The sequence below is a fragment of the Podarcis liolepis genome (assembly GCF_965112155.1).
Source record: "Podarcis liolepis genome assembly, chromosome: 16".
NCBI lineage: Eukaryota > Metazoa > Chordata > Lepidosauria > Squamata > Lacertidae > Podarcis > Podarcis liolepis.
In genome coordinates, this window is record NC_139567.1 from 33,101,855 (window position 1) to 33,121,239 (window position 19,385).

Below are 19,385 nucleotides of genomic sequence, written 5' to 3' on the forward strand. Positions count from 1 at the left end.
ATTTATTAGAGCTGTACATCATATGAACATCTCACTGTGTATATTTCTAGTTTGAAATCAGGTGGGATTGAATTTTTTGAGAGGGATGAGTAGGAGATTATGGTTAATCTGTTGTTGTTGTAGTAGTAGCAGCAGCAGCAGGAGGAGGAGTATCAAAGTTTCTATCCCACCATTCCTCTCAAAGGATTTTTTTTTTAAAAATAAACACAACATAGGAAGCTGCCTTATACAGAGTCAGACTGTTGTCTCATCTAGCTCAGTATTGTCTACACTGACTGGCAGCAGCTATCCAGGATTTCAGGGAAGATTCTCTAGGGATGCCAGGGATTGAGTCTGGGACCTCCTGCTTCCAAGAGTGCTTGTGCTTGGCTCCTGCTTGGGGGGTTCCCTTGGGGGCATCTGGCTGGCCACTGTGAGAACAGGATGCTGGACTAGGTGGGCCATTGGCCTGATCCAGCAGGCTCTTCTTGAATTCTTAGTTCCTTGAGGAGTGGGAAATGTTATAAAGATCATTAGTGTTGTAATCAAGACCTACATTGGCTCCCAGTACATTTCCAAGCACAATTCAAAGCGTTGGTGCTGACCTTTGAAGCCCTAAATGGTCTCAGCCCTGTATTCATGAAGGAGCGTCTCTAACCCCATCGTTTTGCCCGGACACTGAGTCCAGCTCTGAGGGCCTTCTGGCGGTTCCCTCCCTGCGAGAAGTGAGGTTGCAGGGAACCCCGCAGAGGACCTTCTCGGTACCGACTCCCATCAGATGTCAAGGAAATAAACCACTACCTGACTTTTAGAAGGCGTCTGAAGGCAGCCCTGTTTAGGGAAGTTTTTAATGTTTGATGTTGTGTTTTTAATATTCTGTTGGGAGCTGCCCAGAGTGGCTGGGGAAACCCACTAAGATGGGTAGGGTATGAATAATAAATTATTATTACAGTGGTACCTTGGGTTACAGACACTTCAGGTTACATACACTTCAGGTTACAGACTCCTCTAACCCAGAAATAGTACCTCAGGTTAAGAACGTTGCTTCAGGATGAGAACAGAAATCGTGCAGCGGCAGTGGGAGGCCCCAATAGCTAAAGCGATGCTTCAGGTTAAGAACAGTTTCAGGTTAAGAACAGACCTCCAGAACGAATTAAGTTCTTAACCCAAGGTACCACTGTATTATTATTATTATTATTATTATTATTACTACCTGAACTTACATTACCCTCTTGACACCGTCTTCCCCTCTCGCCTACACTTTCTCTCTCCCCGCCCAGGTCTCGCATTCGCCGAGAGCTCTTTATCGAAGAGATCCAAGCGGGAGGCCAGAGCCAGGCTGGGTCCAGCGACTCTCCTTCGGCCAGAAGCAGCCGGGCAGTTCACAGCTCCGAAGGAGACAGTTGTGATGGGGTGGACGCGGAGGGCCCGCCCGACGGGAAGCTGGGAAGCCGCCTGGAAGCCGACGAATACAGCAGCAACACAACCACAAAGTCTCAGGGAGGGCAAGCAGCGTCAGCTTTCGATGCAGGGGAAGAGGCACTGCGAGACGCCGGATCTTCGGAGAAAACGGAGACATTCCACTTGGGGGCGGAGAGCCTGGACGACACTGACGACGAGGGGAGGCTCCGAGCGCCGCGTCCGAGTTCTCCGCCGGGCTCCCTACATTCAGGAGAAACTCTGGAGACGACGCCAAACTCTGCTCCAGAAGAGGATGCCTCTACCTCAGCTGCCTCCACCTCGCTCCTTGCAGGGGAGAGCTCCTGCAAGGCCGCAGGGGAACGTGTGGAGAAAATTCCCATTGTGCCAAGTACCAGCTCCACGCCAGCCACCAACTCCCTCCAGACCCTGTTCGGCTTCTCCGAGGCGGTTTGCTCGAAGAACACGCGGGACAACAGCTTGAGGAAAAAGAAGGCAGCGAATTTGAACAGCATAATCCACCGCCTAGAGAAGGCCGCAAGTCGAGAGGAGCCCGTGGAGTGGGAGTTTTGAGATTAAGCTCACCCAACTCTGAGGAGCTGGGGAAGTAAAACACAAAAAACAAAAACACACACACAAAAAAAACACTTGGACCTCTTCTGGTTTTAATTGTGTCCCGCACTTACAGCCCTGCAGGCCACGGGGCAAAAATGCCATAGGCCAAGGTGCATATAGAGAACGAAAGGAGCGTTTCAGCCCAGTTTTATGTTTGTGTTTTCAAGGACGAAAACTGAAAATGTGTAGTCGAGCTTTTTGTACCCCGAAGTGTTTCTATTAATTGCCCTAAAGTGATTTTCCACAGTTTCTGGGGAAGAAAAAAAAACTCATACAGCTTTTGCCTTCTGCCCTCCTCTTTGGTGTGGGCTTTAAAACTAAAAAAAAAAAATTATATACAAACAAGAAGAAGAAAAAAAATTAAACCCACATATTTAAAAGGGGGGCTTTTTATCCGCCATCTAATGGCTAAACAGAGCGATAATAATACACTATTATCTTCTTTAAGCAGGAAAACCGAAAAAAGATGGAAGGGGAGATTTTTTGAGAAAAAGAAAAAAAGGTTTTTTGTAGCTGTTCAGTTGCCACTAAGAGATTGCACAGTCAACCCGACTCTAAACACACTAGTTTGAATTCCTAAATATTTTCAAGAAAAGAATATTGTTTAAAACTTGGGATTTAAAAAAAAAATACACATTTACTCCTCGTATTTTTTAAACAAAAGAGAAAAGTCACATCAGGAAAATATCTTAATTTGTGGTAGCTGACTTCAGTGTTTTTCTTGTAAAGTGGAATAGAAAATTGACTTGTAGTGCACATCGTTTCATAGCTTTAACCAATTCTGGTCTCTTTATGGGCTGGGATTTGTTTAATACACTCCATTTTAGGCCAAATCAGGACAGAAAAAGGAAGAAATCTGAAAAAAAAATCTGAAATCTAGGTATTTTATAATCTGCTTTTTAACCTCTAACCACAGAGCACGCAGATCAGACCTCATTTCTAGGAGGTGTGGGAGACAGCTTGGAATGGGTACTTGATCGGATCAGTTTGAATTGCGTCATGCCAGCCTTGCAAATCAGTTACAAGTCCTCAGCCTGCCTAGTCACACATGCCTACATTAGTCATTTGTGCCCTATGGGAAAAGAACCACCAGCTTTTAAAAGAAATTAGCTCACTTGGTTGCAGACAGGTGGGTGTCATAATGAGCCTACGTTATACGTAGGACCTTGGCAGGGTGGTGGTGTTGACTAGAAGGATGGAAGCGTTTGGCTGATACCACTTTGGGAAGAGTGGAGGTGCATCTTGCAGTGAGAAGCACTTAGAACATGAGAGGGGAGCCTTCAGTTGATGTTTGACTACAACTCCCACCAACCTTGTCCATTGAGCATGCCAGCTGGTGCTGATGGGAGTTGGAGTCCAGCAACATCTGAAGGTGTGATGGGTTCCCCACTCCTGGCTTACAATGAGCTGTCTTGATGGCAGGCGGTAAGATCAGTCACTGGGCACTTTCCTGTTCTCACATCCCACTAAGATAGAAAAGGACCTTTCAGCACCCTTAACTAATTGGTTAATCACTGGCTGTGGTCCCACAGCAAGCACTGATTTCTCTATTAAGTTTCAGTTGTGGGATTATCATTATTATTATTATTACCATCCTTTTATGGCGGGGGGTGTCCTCATTAACAAAAAGAGGAAAGGCTTGCAGGAGGAGCCCGTGGCATTCGGTAATCGCAACGTAAACCACGGAACACCTAACCAAAACATGCGCAGAAGCGTGGTGCCCATCGCAATTGTCAGCTCTTCCACTTTGTTTTGCAAAAGCTGCAAGGCCGATCAAAGTACAAAATCAAATTTCCAAATTGTCTCTGACGCCTCCTGTTGTCTATGTGTATATGCGTGAGCATAGAGCCGTGTGGAAAGCCGAGTGTGTGCGTGAGTGTGTGTGCAATTTTATACGTCTGTATTTTCTTACGTACTTCTTGCACGCATAGAGTGCATTACTGCCACCTTTTTTCAATAAGCTGTTTTATCAGTTACGGCTTCTACAAGTTTGCTGATTTAGACTCCTTTATTGCCATATCTTTAAAACTAACGATAGAACGATTTCGGTATATATATATTATTTTTGCTTATTTATAGGTGCTGTATTTTATTATCTGATTGTTAGGGATGAAAGGGGGCAAATATTCTTTAGAGGGATAGACTGCCGGCAGTATTGGGTATAATTTACAAGATGTAGTTGTCATACTGTATATTATTGACAGACTTTTTCTTTTCTTTTCTTTCGTTTTTTTGGGTCCGTATTGTGTATCATGGAAAACTTTGTCTTAGGTCAACATCTTTTGATGACACTTTAATGGTGCATTCATTGCTTCTTAAGTTCTAATTAATATTTTTTCTTTGTGATATGGGGAGGGGGGCAGGGGAAAGGTATTCTGAGTTTTTAAAATGTGTTCCCAACATTACACCTCAACATGCTTGAAGTTCATTAGTAATTGATATGGGGGGAGGGGCTACAAGATGTGAAACCACCTTCCTTGCACATGTTTTTTTTTTTAAAGGCAATTGTGTATTTTGCAGTCTCTTTTCAAGGATTGACAGCAGCACTTAGTTCAGATCTTCACAAATTTAAATGTTTGGTAGCTTTAAAAGAAAAAAATGCCTTTTCATGGCCCAGGACGAAGGCTCTAGGAGGCTGCAAGGCAGGCTTGCTTTGACCACTTCTTGCTGTTAATTTTATAATTTCGTAACTGTTTTGAGGGTCCGAATGTTGGAGCTTGAGGTCCACCAACAGCTCTTGGTTTGTTCCATCATGATCTGAGGAGACGTATTTGCAAAAATTGTGGCTGATACGAGAATCTGGGCAGCAGAGAAAGCCCAGCTGTTCCAGAAGAAAATCTGGAGAAGTAAATAAGCGCTGGTGATTCTTGACGTAGGCATAATCACCCTTTCCTAGCAGATAAACCTTCTGCTCTTGGCACATACATGAAGGCCGTTGTACAGCGGCTCTTAACATATGCATGGAATTTAGCGTGAGCATATCAGAGTGGGACTCGTGACTAAGGGGTTGCTCAGCTTCTGCCATAAGAATTCCCCACTTGCTTCTCCAAACAGAATCTGCCTCTCTTTCTCAAATCTTCCTGTCAGCTTACCCATCTTCACTTTTATCAGGGCCAAGCGTCTGAATCGATGAAGGAATCCGTTCTTGCCTTCAGATGTTTGTATCTTTTCTTACAGCAATAGATCTCCCGTTCTGATGTTTCCTCCCCTCCCAGATAGATATGAGGATGCTTGCTGCCGTCAGGGCCCCATGATTTGATGTCTCCCCATGGAAACCTGCATCCCATAACGTTGTTACTTGTGTGGTTTAGAGCATGCCCTAGCCGAGCAGTCAGAGTTCTGCCACCCATCCTGATAAGCAATATTGAAGTGCCTTGAAATAACAGAATTCTGGTTGTCTTTCATGTGCTGTGCTTCTCCTCCCCTCCCCACCCTGGTGCCTGTGGAGCATATCGTAAATATTGTGTAACCTCTTTCCTTTTTTCCTCCCTAGGCCCAAGCAGATCTGTCTCGTGTAAAGCTTGCTTTAGGGTAGGTGGTTCATTGCAGGGACCCTTATTCACAGAACTGAAGCACTCTTAGGCCAAATCAAAGAAGATGTTGCCGCTCTGCCAGCAGCTGCAAATTTGAAGCAGGAAAGTGCTTGAGATTTCAGTATATATTTGGCACTGTATTGTCATTTTGGTTCCTTCCATCATTTCTGCTTTGGCTTTGAAGGGAAAGGCTGGCATGGACTCAGTAGAGAGATTCCCCTAAAAGAATCATCTGTGCAAGGCCTTCTTCATCCAAAATCTGATTCTTGTGTCTTTGGCAAGAAGGTTTTGGCTGGCTTTTCCAATTAGTTCTCAACTAGGCTTGGTTGGATTTGGGTCCTGGCGAGGTGTGCCATTTGCAATCCAGTTTTCAGCCTTGGGAAATCTAGCATAACGGCCCCGCTCCTGGCTGGCAAGTTCATTGCAGTGCAAAGGATTACAAACCAGTAGTTGTTAGTCACGGTGTTGAAAAACTACATTAAGAGGTCACATTTCAGCAAGTGTAGTTCTGTATTGTACAGCACCTCATGCATAGGCGCTTTCCCCGATACTTTCTTTTACAGCAAACTCCTGGCAATTTTTTTTATGGCTGAAGCTTACTGCCATGCAGTAGTTCCCTGCCAGCCCCCAGCCCGCCCGCCCCCAAAAAAACCATGGGAAAATATTCTAGAGAATTTTAACAGAAGGGCCATAGCTCAGTGAGGAAGCACATTTCCAACCTGTGCTACAGAAAACCCTGCCCTTGGGGGAAACTACGTTGAGAATACCAATTATAGCAGGCAAGTTTCCTTGAAAAGGCAGCACTATTCATGTAAGTCTGCAGCCTTGGCTAATGTCCCACATGAGCTAAGGCTATGCCCAGAGCCCATCCAGAATGGTTGACATGATTCGTCTGGCATTGCATGGATTATTGTGCAACGTGGGAGCCCCAAAGGTGAAGACAACAGCTCACGCTACTTAGTGAGCCACATCGCACTACTGAGAATAATTCCAGTTTGCCAACAAGGCTAGTCCTAGAAGCATCCAGCAGGGGAGAATGAGCACCCATCACTGCCTTCATGGCCCTTTCTTTCCAAGTGAGTGAAATTCACCTAAAAGGAAGGCTTTCTCAGGTGCTGTTTTTCTAAGAAAATGTATTTTTTCTCACCCCTGTAGGGGGGAAAAGGCCAAATGAAGCCCTCTTTGCAAATGCTTTTTGGAGAAATAGAGCTGTGTATAACTGGCCTCATGAAATTCTTCACAGTTCTACTTTTGCAAAAAGCATTGGCTTCCAAATTCTCTGCTCATTTCCACAAATGAAATTTCTACGCTGTGTGCATAGACAACTTTTAATAACACGCATGTGGTGGAGCTTTTAGCAGTCCCAGAGAGAGAGGGCAGAGCAGCTTTGGGTTCTGAGTTTGTGGAAATGAGCTGATCCTATGAATGCTTTATCAAAAGTAAGCGCCGCTGACTTCAATGTGACTTGGCCCAGAGCCGGCCCTACCATTAGACAGAGTGCGGCAACTACCTTGGGCAGCGGAAGCTGGGAGATGGAAAGCAGCAGCAGCAGCAAGTTTTGTGTACCATGCAACCTGACCTGTGTCTCCAAAGCTGTCTCCTTCCAACTCTATGATTCTATGAGAGGGTGCCGCCCCATTGCCAGTGTTGAAGAAAGATGCAACTGACTGGGCAAAACTTCCGTGCTTGGAAAGATTGGGAGGTGCACCACCTTGTCCTTCTTCCCACACCACCCAATGTATTGAGCCAGGCCTGGACTTGCTCCAAAGGAAGTATGCGTTGGACTGTAGCTTTAATCACAGCACCAAAGGGGGACGGATTTCGCACCCAGAGCCCTTCACATAATGTTTGGTACTATTTGTCAACTGTCGTATTGACCTACGTTTCCAAAGCATGCTAGCACTGATTTGCAAGTAAATTTATCTCAGAGGAGGAGCACTAACCTGCAGCCCTGAAAGATCAAGCTAACTTGCCTTCTTGCAGGTAGGCAGGTAGCACACTCCCAGTGTAGTTTTCCGGGCTTCTTCAGCGGTCTTATCTCAAAGCCTTGATACGTATATTGATATTCAATTTCATAGAGAATCAGTCTCTTAAGCTTAAGCCAAGAAATAGTATTCTTGCAGGCAGGCAGCTGACTTAAGGCGGTTCCGAATAAGGGGTGTGAGGACATCAGGAAGAATGTTGTGGGAAATTTAGTACCTCTTTGGTTCTACGCATCATCAAAGAACCAGAGTTGGACCCCTAATTACTGACACCTCCTTAGATGAGGTGCAGACTGGCCCAGCTCTTTCTGTATTTGCCTGGGATGAGGCCTGGAAGAGCCCGTTTCCGCAAACACCTTATTAAATGCCTTGCTAGCTGGCAAGCAATAAAAGTTAGAAATTTCTAAACTTGAGGTTGATAATTTTGATAAACTGCAGTTAAAACACAAGCCTTGGATATTTTTAAAAGACCAATTAATCAGTACACAGCTCCTGATGAAGAAGTGAGTAAACCTCCCAGAGGAACAGTTGCAGGACAAATTACTTTTAACCTCCATTCCAGTTGCATTTTGACTATACATCTTTGTTAAAAGCCACTCCCTACCTTTAGATCGAAGGAGCTCCAAAATAAGAAAGGTGGTCCTTAGAGTTGCACTCCTATCTTTTGTGTGTGTGGCTGTTGAGAGAATAATATGCTTCAAAAAATATGCAATAGATGCCCTTGCAATTTAAAAGGATTCCCCCCGCTCCTTTTTTGTGTGCGGACTTCTGAAAGAAAAACTGAACAGCAAAGAAATCTCACTCTTAGCTTCAGTGTTAATCAAATCAAAAGAAAAAAGTATTAGCAGAATAACATCATGGAGAGCTGCTTCTTTTTAAAATGTATTCTCTACTAGCATTGCAGCAGTCAGAGGACACTCAGCAGTTCTGTCTCTCATGCTCCATTTCAAAAGCCCCCAATACTGTCAAATTTTGGCAGTTTAGAGTTGGCAAAATCCTTAGGAAAGCACCCATGGAAGTTGTTTTGTTTCAGAGTCTTGGGCTGCAGTTGAGAACCTTTCTGAGCACCAGGGAGTGATGGCAAGTGGAATGGTGTTCACACCTCCTTGATGATGTCCCTTAAGTCACCTCCATGACCACTTAGATGCCCTTGGTACCCTGTTGAAGCCGGTTAGCTGAACTAAAATATTTCTGTACTCCCTTGCTTTCCAAGAAATGTATTGGATTGTGTGAGACTCTGCCTGGAGCAGAATCACATTGAGTTCAGATACTTTGTGAGCAAATGCAAGAAATTGTCAACATCCACAATGCATGCTTTTATTCTTATTATTAGGACCTATCATTTCCAATTTGGCCTCCTCATCCTACTCATGGTTATATAAACTTGAAGACAGTGAGGGAGGCTCCTTAGGGTGAGAGGATGCTAAGGGCCACTGCCAACCATACTGGGTTGAATCGGATGGGTGTCATGCCCTGTAGGTGCCCCCAGCTCAAAGAATGATTCCTGGAGCAAGAAAGGCAAAGCAGTGCGGAACCAGGTTTGCACACAAGCAAGAGGTTCAGGAACTGCTGTGGACACTATCACAGCACTTGCTTAAACAGTCAGACCAGGTTTGTGGACCAGCGCTAGCTACTCTCCCTCCTCCTGCTCACAGTTCTATGCATCCAAGCCCTTGTGTTCTGGATAGTGCTAAATGTGCCCCAGGCCAGCTGCATTGTGAACACTGGCCAGGCCTGTACCAGGAGAACAGCTCTCCTAGTCGGTCTCCTGTGGACTAGAACTTCCTGCGGGATACATCCAGGAGGTCTTCTCTCTCCAAGGTTAGCTATGAGAGAAGGAGGAGCAGCCTAACACCAATGGACAAAGCTACCTCTATTCCCTCCACAGGACTAGCAGATTGCTGGTGCCTTATGTTTCAGGCACCACTAAGCACTTAATTATATCGCGTGGAAACAATCTGTTGAAATAAAGTAGTGGGGTGATGTTTTTAAGCCCCACACCCAGTTGTTGGGACTTTTAAAGAAATTGGGTTCTTTATAACTCAGTTGTACATTGCTGGGACCTTTTAATGCAATTAACTTGCTGGTGCATTGATCTAGTAGCCGTTTGCCACCATTTGTAGTGAAACCAAAATTCCTCCCATCCTACGCAGAATGCTAAATATTTTAGTTGCCACCTTACATGTTTGCTTCCGTTTTCTGAGGTGTTATTGCTTCCCATGGCACGTTAAGCAGTCCCTCTGCGCAAATGTCAGCCTCAGAAGGGGGGACATGCAAAGATCTGCTCATCATTGCATGTTTGCTTTCCTTTCTTGTCCTTTCTCTAATAAGAAGGTGGAGGCTGCAACTTAAGTAAACTCCACTCCATCCTATATGCCCAAAGGCTGTGGTGGAATACTTACCTGGGAGTAAGTCCTACTGGACCCAGGAGTGCTGGCTTCTGAGCAGAAATGCGGTCTGTCAGTCTGATCCAATGAGTCACTATTTTTCGTGACTTGTGATCTGAATGCATAGTCTAGCACTCCACTGAAGAAGAATCCCAAGGCTCTCTGTGAGCCCAACAACTGACATTGCAGCCCACTGTAAAAATTAATTGTGGACCTTTGCATCTTAGAAAAGTATTGCACAAGCACACTTAAGGCTGAAATTGTTGAAGTAATAAGTTTCATAATGGAAGAAATTAATTAGTTTAATTCATTTAAAAACTAGACACACACACCCAAAAAATATAATTTTTTTTTAGTCATGGAAGGGAAGCCTGTACTCCTGGATCTGCTACAAACTCTCTGAGTATCATGCAGTTCACAGTCTTCACAACTGCAAGGAGCAGGATATCTGGAGTCCCACACATGAGGGCTCCATGTGCTCAAGGGCATCTCTCATTTATGTATTAAGATTTCCACAAAGGCCCTTGATAAGCATGCATGGAAGCCAGCAGCCGGAGCACATATGCTTCAAATAGTTTTCAAAGCAATAGCGTGTCTTAACTTTGGTCAACAGTCATTACCGAAATACTCAAGACATCCAGTTTTGTTTAGAAATGAATTGGTTAAATTCAAAAATATTCATTTACTTAAACCCATTAATCAATTTGCTATCCTTGTTACTCTGGTGAAAACATAATGTATTTAGTTGCATGGATCATTTCTGAGTGCATATAGAATGAGTTGCCTAACTCGTGTCATTTTTGCAAGGTTCATCCATTTACTTACCTTTTAAAAAACAGATTCATTATACAACCTACTTCCTCAAACAACTCCAGATGAACATGGCTGGGATCAACGCAACTTACCCAAAATGTAGGTCTTTGAACAGCCTTGAATGACCAGCAGTTAGACCTGGTCATGCACAAACTGTTCCACTTCTTGGGCCCACAGCGCTGAAGCCTGAATAAGTATCTTCAACAGCTTGAAAACATGCAGTGCTTTTTCTCAAGCAAGAGAGGCTTTCGCACAACCTGTGCATAGCAAAATCAGGATATAATTGTGAAGAACAGGGCATATATCTTTGGTAAGGGCCAGCCCAATTCTTGTCAGGACTGCCCATCTTCATTTTCCACTCCGTTAAGAAACTGCTGAAATAAACACAAGTGCTTGGGGGCACCTTTAATTTGCAGTGTGGTGGCATGCATTTTCTTATATGAGCATGTGAAGTTGCCTGCAGCCTTCCAGCCACTTGTGCCACCATCTTTTAAGGTACCTTGTCCTTTGCAGCCTCTGTGCAATTTCTAGGGCTGGCAAGGTGGGGAACCTGCGAGATGTTGCTAGACTCTCAACTCCCATCACCATTGCCCATGATGTCAGTTGGAGTCCACGAACATCTGCATGGCCACTGGTCCCATACCCATATACCAGATTAACCACCTGCCTTTTTAATCAGTTACATCAATTGGCATGTTACAGGTGCTTTTTGGAGATAACACAATTAAACGAAAGCTGCCACTCGTATCAGTAGCAAAAGCCTTTTGGTGCTGTGCATGCTTACTCAGAAATCATAGAAACGTCGAGTTAGAAGGGGTCCTGAGGGTCATTTTGTCCAACCCCCTGCAATGCAGGAATCTCAACTAAAGCATCCATGACAGATGGCCACCCAATCTCCAAGGAAGGAGAGTCCACCACCTTCAGAAGGGAGTCTTCCACTATTAAACAGCTCTTACCTTCAGAAATTTACTTCTGTGTCTAGTGAGCCTTGCTTCCAGTTAAATCTACCTTAAGCTGCAATCCTATACCCATTTACCTGGTAGAAAGCCCTGTTGAAGTCAGCATGGTTTATTTATGAGTAGACTTGCGTAGGATTGTACTGTTCAATAACAGTCGTTAAAGCTTGCAGTAATTTTGCTGGATTAGCAATGATGCAGTGAAGATTCAAACGCATTTGCCTGCTTACCCGTTGTCTTTGTAGCCACGCATGTGGAATAAGCATTATGGGGTTTGGTTTTCGAAGTATATTCTGCAGAAGTTACTATGTATGTAGGACGTCTGTACCTCTGGCATTGGCAGCATCCAAACTGGATAATGTCAGAGCACGGACAGGAGGCCAAGCTTTAAAATGTCACCAACGGACACTGGAACGCTTAGGGTGCTGATTCCTTCTGCAATATCCAGCAGCCATGCAGATTTTGTAACCACAAAGGGGAAAAGGTTGCATATTTTAAGGCCTCGGTTGTTAAAGCTGACCTTTCCCTCCCTGTCTTAGCATGTCACCATGCTGCTTGTAGCTGTGCATGCATCACCTGTGTGCAGGATAGCAGTCTTTCCCCCATCATTTTAACACCCCATCACCCTGATCCAGTTATTCCTCACAGTTGCACACACCAAGTACTCATGCCTGCAAGGGATTCATTGCGCACTGGGGCGCACACTGAAGTCATGCTTGAACCAGCTCCCCTGGTCTCTTTGGTGAGGGAGACAGCTTCACATACACAAAATGTGTGTGTGTGTGTGTGTGGATGCCCCTCTGTTGGAATTGTGCACATGAGGAGTCCATGCTGGACATCTTGCTGAACAAAGAGGGAATCTCCTGTGAGTTTCTGCTCTCCAGAGATTTGGAAGGTGGAGGCAAGCGTGGTCTTACAAAATACTGAGCCTGCATACAACAAGCCATTCAAGGTGTCTCCTTGATTCCAGTAGGGCTGAGATAAGCTTTAAAATTCATGGCTTTAAGAAAGCAAATCATCATAATGCATTTTGTTTAGTGGTCTATTATGATGGAGAAAAATGAAAGCGTGCCCCCTCAAAAAATAAATTTGGATTGTGTATTTCCCATTTTTAAAGTTGCTTGCTATATTTAAGTAACCAAGTTTACTAGAGAAGGGCAATGGTTATTCACACACAGTTTTATAATTCTCAGATATATTGAGCTTTATTTAGGAGATTTAGATGAAAGTTTGTGTTTTGCTTTGTGATTTGTTTCCTTTGTCCAAAGTCCTAAATTCTGCTGTCATTTACATCTTTCACAAACTTGCATTTGTTAGCTTCTTCTAACCTGAAATTAACCAGTGATTTGGATTCCTTTCCTTTCCTTTTTTATTATATTCCCCCACCCCACCCCCAGTTTTTAACAATTTAACAAGCATAACTCTTACACATTCTCAGTCTAGATTATACAGATTTGGATTTCAGCACATATCAGAGAATACCTATCTACTCAGGATCCATTAAGGAAAATGCAGAAATCTGGGTTGTTGGGGCACTAATTTTTCTAAAGCACTTAATAGCATGCATTAAATCTTTGTGCAATAAGAAATATTTGTTTGTAGGGAGCTAACCTGTATGGAACGTGTTAAGTGAGCAAATATGAGCTCCTCTGTCTTTGAAGATCTGGCAGTGGCATCTTTGATGGAATTGTGGCATCCATAATTGGTGAAATTACAGGTGGAATTGTGGCATCGTATTAGGAACACTGAGTATATGACCGTTTACCAAGTGGTTACAAAAAGGCTGGTACTCTCATTAGGCCAACTACTCAGAGGGACACAGTACTGACCTTTGAGGAGCACAGTTTTATACAGATTAGTTTTTGTGATATCTTAAAATTTCTGATAATCTTTCAAGAATGTCATTTCTACAAGACACCTGCTTTTGAAAATTGCAAGTTAATTTTGGGAGGGCAATGTAAATCGTTTACTTTGCCTGTGGCACAAAATAACCTTGCCTACAGTGCGAAATAGCCAGGCACCAGCACTAGTTATGTCCCACAGTTTGCAAAGCAACCACTTGGTAAGGTGGTTGTCCTACCAAGCAACGAGGGAGAATTTTTTGCACTCCGCTTTTAAAATTATTAGGCGTTTACAGGTGTGGATAGATTTGCCTCGTTCCTTGGCACAATGATACACACAGGAAAGGTTTGCCACGTGGTTGCTTGCATGCCACGATTTTGTTTTCCTTTGGTAAAGCATCGTAATCATCTGTCCTCTTGAATTTGTGACTGCAAAACACTCCTCCAAGCTGGTCATCAATGGATTTGAAGACCATTAACTACATCCTGTTGAAGTGGTAATTACCAAATTTCAATTTTACATAGCTCTGCCTCCATTTGGGGAGCAGACATGTGTTGCGGACATTCCCTGCCCTTTTGCACAGCCTAGCTATGACAGGATAGACAAAGTTACGACTTTGCAGGGGGTTGGACTAGATGGCCCTCGGGGTCCCTTCCAACTCTGCAGTTCTATTCTTCTACCTGATAGACACAATCATGCAAGTTATCTGCTAGGCACTTAGTGGCTCAAACATCCCACCCCACCCACTTCGATACCCGACCTGTCTTATGCAACCTTTAAAGGCACTGAAGCATCTCGTTCTTAGTCTCTTGGAAAAAGGGACTTAACAATAAGTTCATTCCAGTTTAACTGGGACTTGTTAAAAACAAATGAAAAACATCTGCTTTTCTGCCTCTTTAGTCATCATCATCAGCACTTATCTGTGAAGTGGTTCTGTTAATCAACTGCACCACGAGCATATCGTATCTTTTGTTTCATCCCGAAAACTCGCACAAACATTGAGCCTTTCCTACATGTAATGAGATTATTATTATTATTATTTCCCAAAGTGCTTTCCAGAGCTTCCTGCATAAAACTGCAACGGCCATGCTCACATATCTGTCCCAAGTGTACACAGTTGCATGATTCGTGCGTGCAACGTTGCCCCAAGCGAGTGGCTGCACGGCTTGACTTGCACCTCAGGTGGTCAGCCAAGACTCATATCATTCCTTTGTATATTCTGGATACTTTGTAAATGTGTATAAAATCGTTTTTAATTTAAAGATCTGCTTTTGAGAGTTTAGAAGGACGCAGCTTTGGGCGGGGAGGACAAGGAATGAAGCAAATGCACAAAGCGCTCTGAGCCTCCTTGAGTCTGTGGAATGGGTCCGTGAAGAGGCATTTTTTGCTGTTCCCAAAGTTCATCGCCGTTTCTAGCAAAGTATTTTCAGCCGAGAGACTGCTTTCCTCAGCAAGGTTCCTCTTTCACCTGAGTGCGTCTTTTCCAAATTTAAAATGGCAAGGTCTGTTTCTGCTATGTGAGAATACCCATCGCATGCTAACATCTGGCAGCGCGGAGCGTGTTGACTTTGGTGATGCTGTGAGTGACGTCTCACCCTAGGGGTGTGGTTTTGTTTTTTTGGAGGGGGGAGTGTTTAAAAGAAACTTCTGCTCCTTCCTTTGCCTCTGCACCAGGCCCCAAGTGCCATAGTAACTCTCCAGTAGTAGACTGAAAAACAGCTTGGCGTGGAATATGACTATACACGTGCTCCGTTTGAAAGCTTTCAGGCGAGGGTTAAGGATGGCGTGAGCCATGCAGCTGTCAACTTTGCATCTCAACCTGCTTTTGGGTTTGTCTAGAAATTGATTCTCTGGGCTTTTCAGGTGAGGGAGTGGGGATGAGAACAGGAGACCCCACCCACAGAGGCCGGAAAGGCCCAATAAGTTTTGGGGCCTGAGGCAAAAATCCAAATGTTGCCTCTCTTCTCTCACTCCCCCACCTCCCTCACTTGATGGTGGTCAAAATACAAGGAGACAGTAAATAATTGTACATTTTGTGGTGTTGCACCACCCTGCCTAATTGTCCAGGTCTGAGAGGGATTCTTTCATAGCTGTCAACGTTTCCCTTTTTTAAAAGGAAATTCCCTTCTTCCGAATAGGATTCCTCGCAAAAGGAAAAAAGTTGACAGCTATGGATTCTTTCTCTGCCCATTTGTAATGATGAACACAGTTGAGTGGTATGGCGTGCAACTGTTCTTTGAGGAGGTAATACGAGAGGCAGCAGCTTATGCAGAAACAAAGAAAATGAAGGGGGGAAAGTTGCCTTTTTTGTTTTTAAAAACCCCGTTACTGTGCAGAAGAAGGCTTGCCACTCATTTAGCAAACCCGTGGGGTGATTCCAGGGAGTCCCGGGGTTGTTTTCAACTAGGTCCTGTTCAGAGTAGACCCTTTGAGCTTGCCAAACGATAAAGTTACTCACATCCATTCACTTTGGTGGGTCTACTTTGAGTAGGACTAGCCCTGAATGCCACCCCTGCCCTTCCTCGGAGTCTCCGAAGCAAATTGGTGCAACACCTCTCTGGGAGCAAGCAGCCCCCTTGAAGGGTCTTTGGGCACGAGCCAACTGCACGGGATCAAAATGAACAGGAGTCATGTGGGAACATGTCTGGTTAACTTCTGGAGAGCAAGGAGGAGGTCCTGGTGGATCGTGCCCCCAGCCAAACCCAACCACTTCCCCCTTCCTTTTTTATTTTTTATTTTCTTGTGCTAGTTTGGACTGGTGACGGGTGGGGTAAGGAAGGTCTACTTTTAAAATAATGAGCTTTTGGTAAAGGTGTGGTCCCCCCCCCTTTAAATTGTTATTCTTTCTTCTCCAAATAGTCTATGCATTTCCAATGTCGAAAGCCGTTTTCTGCCGCTCTCCCCCCAACCCCACCCCTCCCTGCCCAAAAGGCACTGTGTGTTCTGCTCTGTGGACAACACTCTGAGAATGTCATGTGTGCGAATTTGGACGTTTTAAATCCAAAGTAAATGGCAACCTAATTTTTTGTTTGTTTGTTTGCTTCCCCGAAGTCCCTTTTCACATATATATATATATATAATTTTAAGTCAAGGCCACGATCCGCCTCAAGAGGCTTGTGTGCACGTCCCATTGAAACCTGGGGACTTGCACAGGAGACCTTCCCAGCGGGTCATGCGCTCTGAAGATTTTATTTTTTGTTTTTATTTTTTGCATTTGTGCAATAACTACTTGCCATTTTATCGGGCTAACCTTTGGACTTGCCCTGACTACTAACACAGCACAAAATGAACTCGAAACAAAAAAAAAGGTGTATTTTTTTTCCTGAGAATATTTTCTTTTTTAAAAAAAAAATTGATGATAAGCTCCATTTTACCCCCGTGTACTTGTGGTGTCCGACATTTTTAGCAGTATTTTATATATATATATATAAATATTATATTATTATTATTATTATTTTCCTGTAACGCACTAAGTCTTAGATGTTTTTAGACGCTCATTTCTTATATTCACAATCACAGATTTTAATGAAATATCCTCACAAAGACCCAATTGACCAAAAAAAGTGTCTTCTTTTTTTTTTTTTGTACAAGTAGCTTTGAGAAGCCCCACGTTGTGTTGCTGTGATTTCATCTTTTGTAACATTTTATTTCTTGTTCAGAAGTTTATTAAAGAAAAAAAAAGTTTTATATGGTTGGCTGTGACGGAGTGGGGGGCCTCCCTTCGTTAGGGGGGGCGGCATTTCCTTCCTGTCTTGGGCCCGCCATACAATGTTCTGTTCTCAGCACTGTACAACAGTCCCTATATGATATGGAGAAGCAATATCACTGTACGAAACTCACATGATGTATTATTATAATTCACTAGCACCCTAGGTGTGATAATTGAAGTAAATATCTTTTATACAAACATAACGACGTGTAGGTTGTCTTTCTTCAGGCAGACTGGACTCAAAAGCAGCAAACATTTTGACGGGGGTTCCGTTTTTGCTCGTCTGGGAGTTAAATATGTTGGGTGTGACGATTGCTTGTTTATTGTGAGAAGACGGCAGCCTTTTCGCCGCAAGATCTATCTATCCATCATTCACATTTGCTCATTTTTAAATAGAAAGGGGGGGGTGGAATCTGTGTTTTTCCGTAGGTGGGGAAACACTTGCTTCTCCCAGCGTTGCAGAACTACAGCTCTTTTGTGTGCCTCCTCCGCCAGAGGTATGGAGGGCGGCAACACGAGAACGGGGCCTTCTCTGCAGTGGCTCCCCATTTGTGGAATGCTCTCCCCAGGGAGGTTCACAAGGCACCTTCATTATACACCTTTAGGCGCCAGGCAAAAGCGTTCCTTTTTAACCAGATGTTTGGCTGATTGACATGCAGTGCCCTTTTAAAATGTATTGGCGGGATTATTGGCTTGCTTACATTTCTGTCATGAATTTTGTGTTTTTATATTGCGGTTTTGTGTTGTAACCGGCCTGAGACCTGCAGATATAGGATGGTATACAAATTAAATTATTATTATTATTAACAACAACAACTCCCATCAGCACCAGCAAGTGTGGTCTGGTGTGATGGAAGTTGTTGTTCGCTAACACCTGGGGGGGGCAAAGGTTCCCCCTACCTGGTGCAAACACACACACACACACACACACACACACAAAGATAGCAGGTTGGATCCGTAGATGCCCCTCCGCTGGGAGAAAGCCTCTTGCAGAAGCCTCAACAGAAGAGATGTTTACAACTTGGTGGAAGAGCACTGTGTGTGAGAAAACTGGCTCCCAAATACCAGCATTTTCCACTTGAACAAGCTCTATCTCTCTGCCCTTTGTCCATATCTTCCGTATCCACTCTTCCTCACATTGTACCGCATCCCATTTTGCCCTCCCCTTGCCCTCCGCAAATAAATTTGCAAATGTGCCAAAAATCAAAGAAGGCAGCAAAAAATCATCTCCCCAGTGTGCCCACCACCATTCAACTACCCAAGGGATTAATTCCAAAAGGTATTAAGTATACATTTATTCATTCATTCATAAATACAAATTCATTTATTTCCTCAGTATACCCACTGAAAACCCAATTAATCAATCCAAAAAGGTACGAAAGATAAAAAATTATTTATAAATTCATTCCTTTATCCCACCCCCCCAGTATAACCAACGATCAACAACCCAGCTAATCAATCACTAAACTAAATACAGTTTTTGTTTTACTTCAAAGTGCATGGCATTGAAATCATTCCCAAGAGAACTGAAATCCGAGTTTTAAATGCCACTAATATATTCCTACACATAGAATCAGTACTATCAATTGTATACTTGAGTGGAGTTTACTTGCAGAAATTTAAGTAAAGCCATTTGTATATCAAGTAATTTGATTCTATTTTATTTATAATTTTTTAAAATTTTCTTTTTTATAAGCTAGTGAGCATAAGCAGCTGATTCTACTCTGAGCAACAAACAGCCCCCAAAGCTCTTCCCCACCCCAAACCCCACAAAACCAACCTAAACCAGGGGGAAAGGAATAAACAAAGAATAAGGCAACCCCATCCACACAATTTGTCCCAATAAAAAACCAGAAGTAATTTCCAATAATGCCAAAACTAAGGAACCTGAACACAGCCAGTTTGGAGTAGTGATTAAGAGTGGGAGACCAGGGTTCAAATCCCCACTAAGCCAGGCCCACAAGTTTATTGTGGAGAGGGAGAACCATGTACACCGCCTTGAACTCCATTGAGAAAAAGGTGAGATGATAAAAAGGCAATAAAATAAAAAGAAAGTCTGCCAACAGACCTTGGCATAGAGCTGGCTAAAATCCATCAGAAGATTCCAGATGGGTAAAAGAAAGTGCATAGTTAAACCATGGACCGCCTTC

The 19,385-nt window shown here is 43.7% G+C and overlaps 1 protein-coding gene across 15 annotated transcripts in view; it reads left to right on the forward strand.

The window, feature by feature from the left end:
• CUX1 (cut like homeobox 1) overlaps positions 1-19,385 on the forward strand; it is a 276,461-nt gene that overhangs the window by 241,103 nt on the left and 15,973 nt on the right. For 14 of the 15 annotated variants that reach the window (XM_083479155.1, XM_083479160.1, XM_083479159.1 and 11 more), the window contains one exon: positions 1,260-17,438. The exons of the other annotated variant lie outside the window; for it this stretch is intronic. In XM_083479155.1, the coding sequence (XP_083335281.1) occupies positions 1,260-1,971 (712 nt within the window). In that variant the 3' untranslated portion in view covers positions 1,972-17,438. Of the gene's footprint in view, positions 1-1,259; positions 17,439-19,385 lie in introns of those variants that run through there. 15 annotated transcript variants of the gene reach the window in all.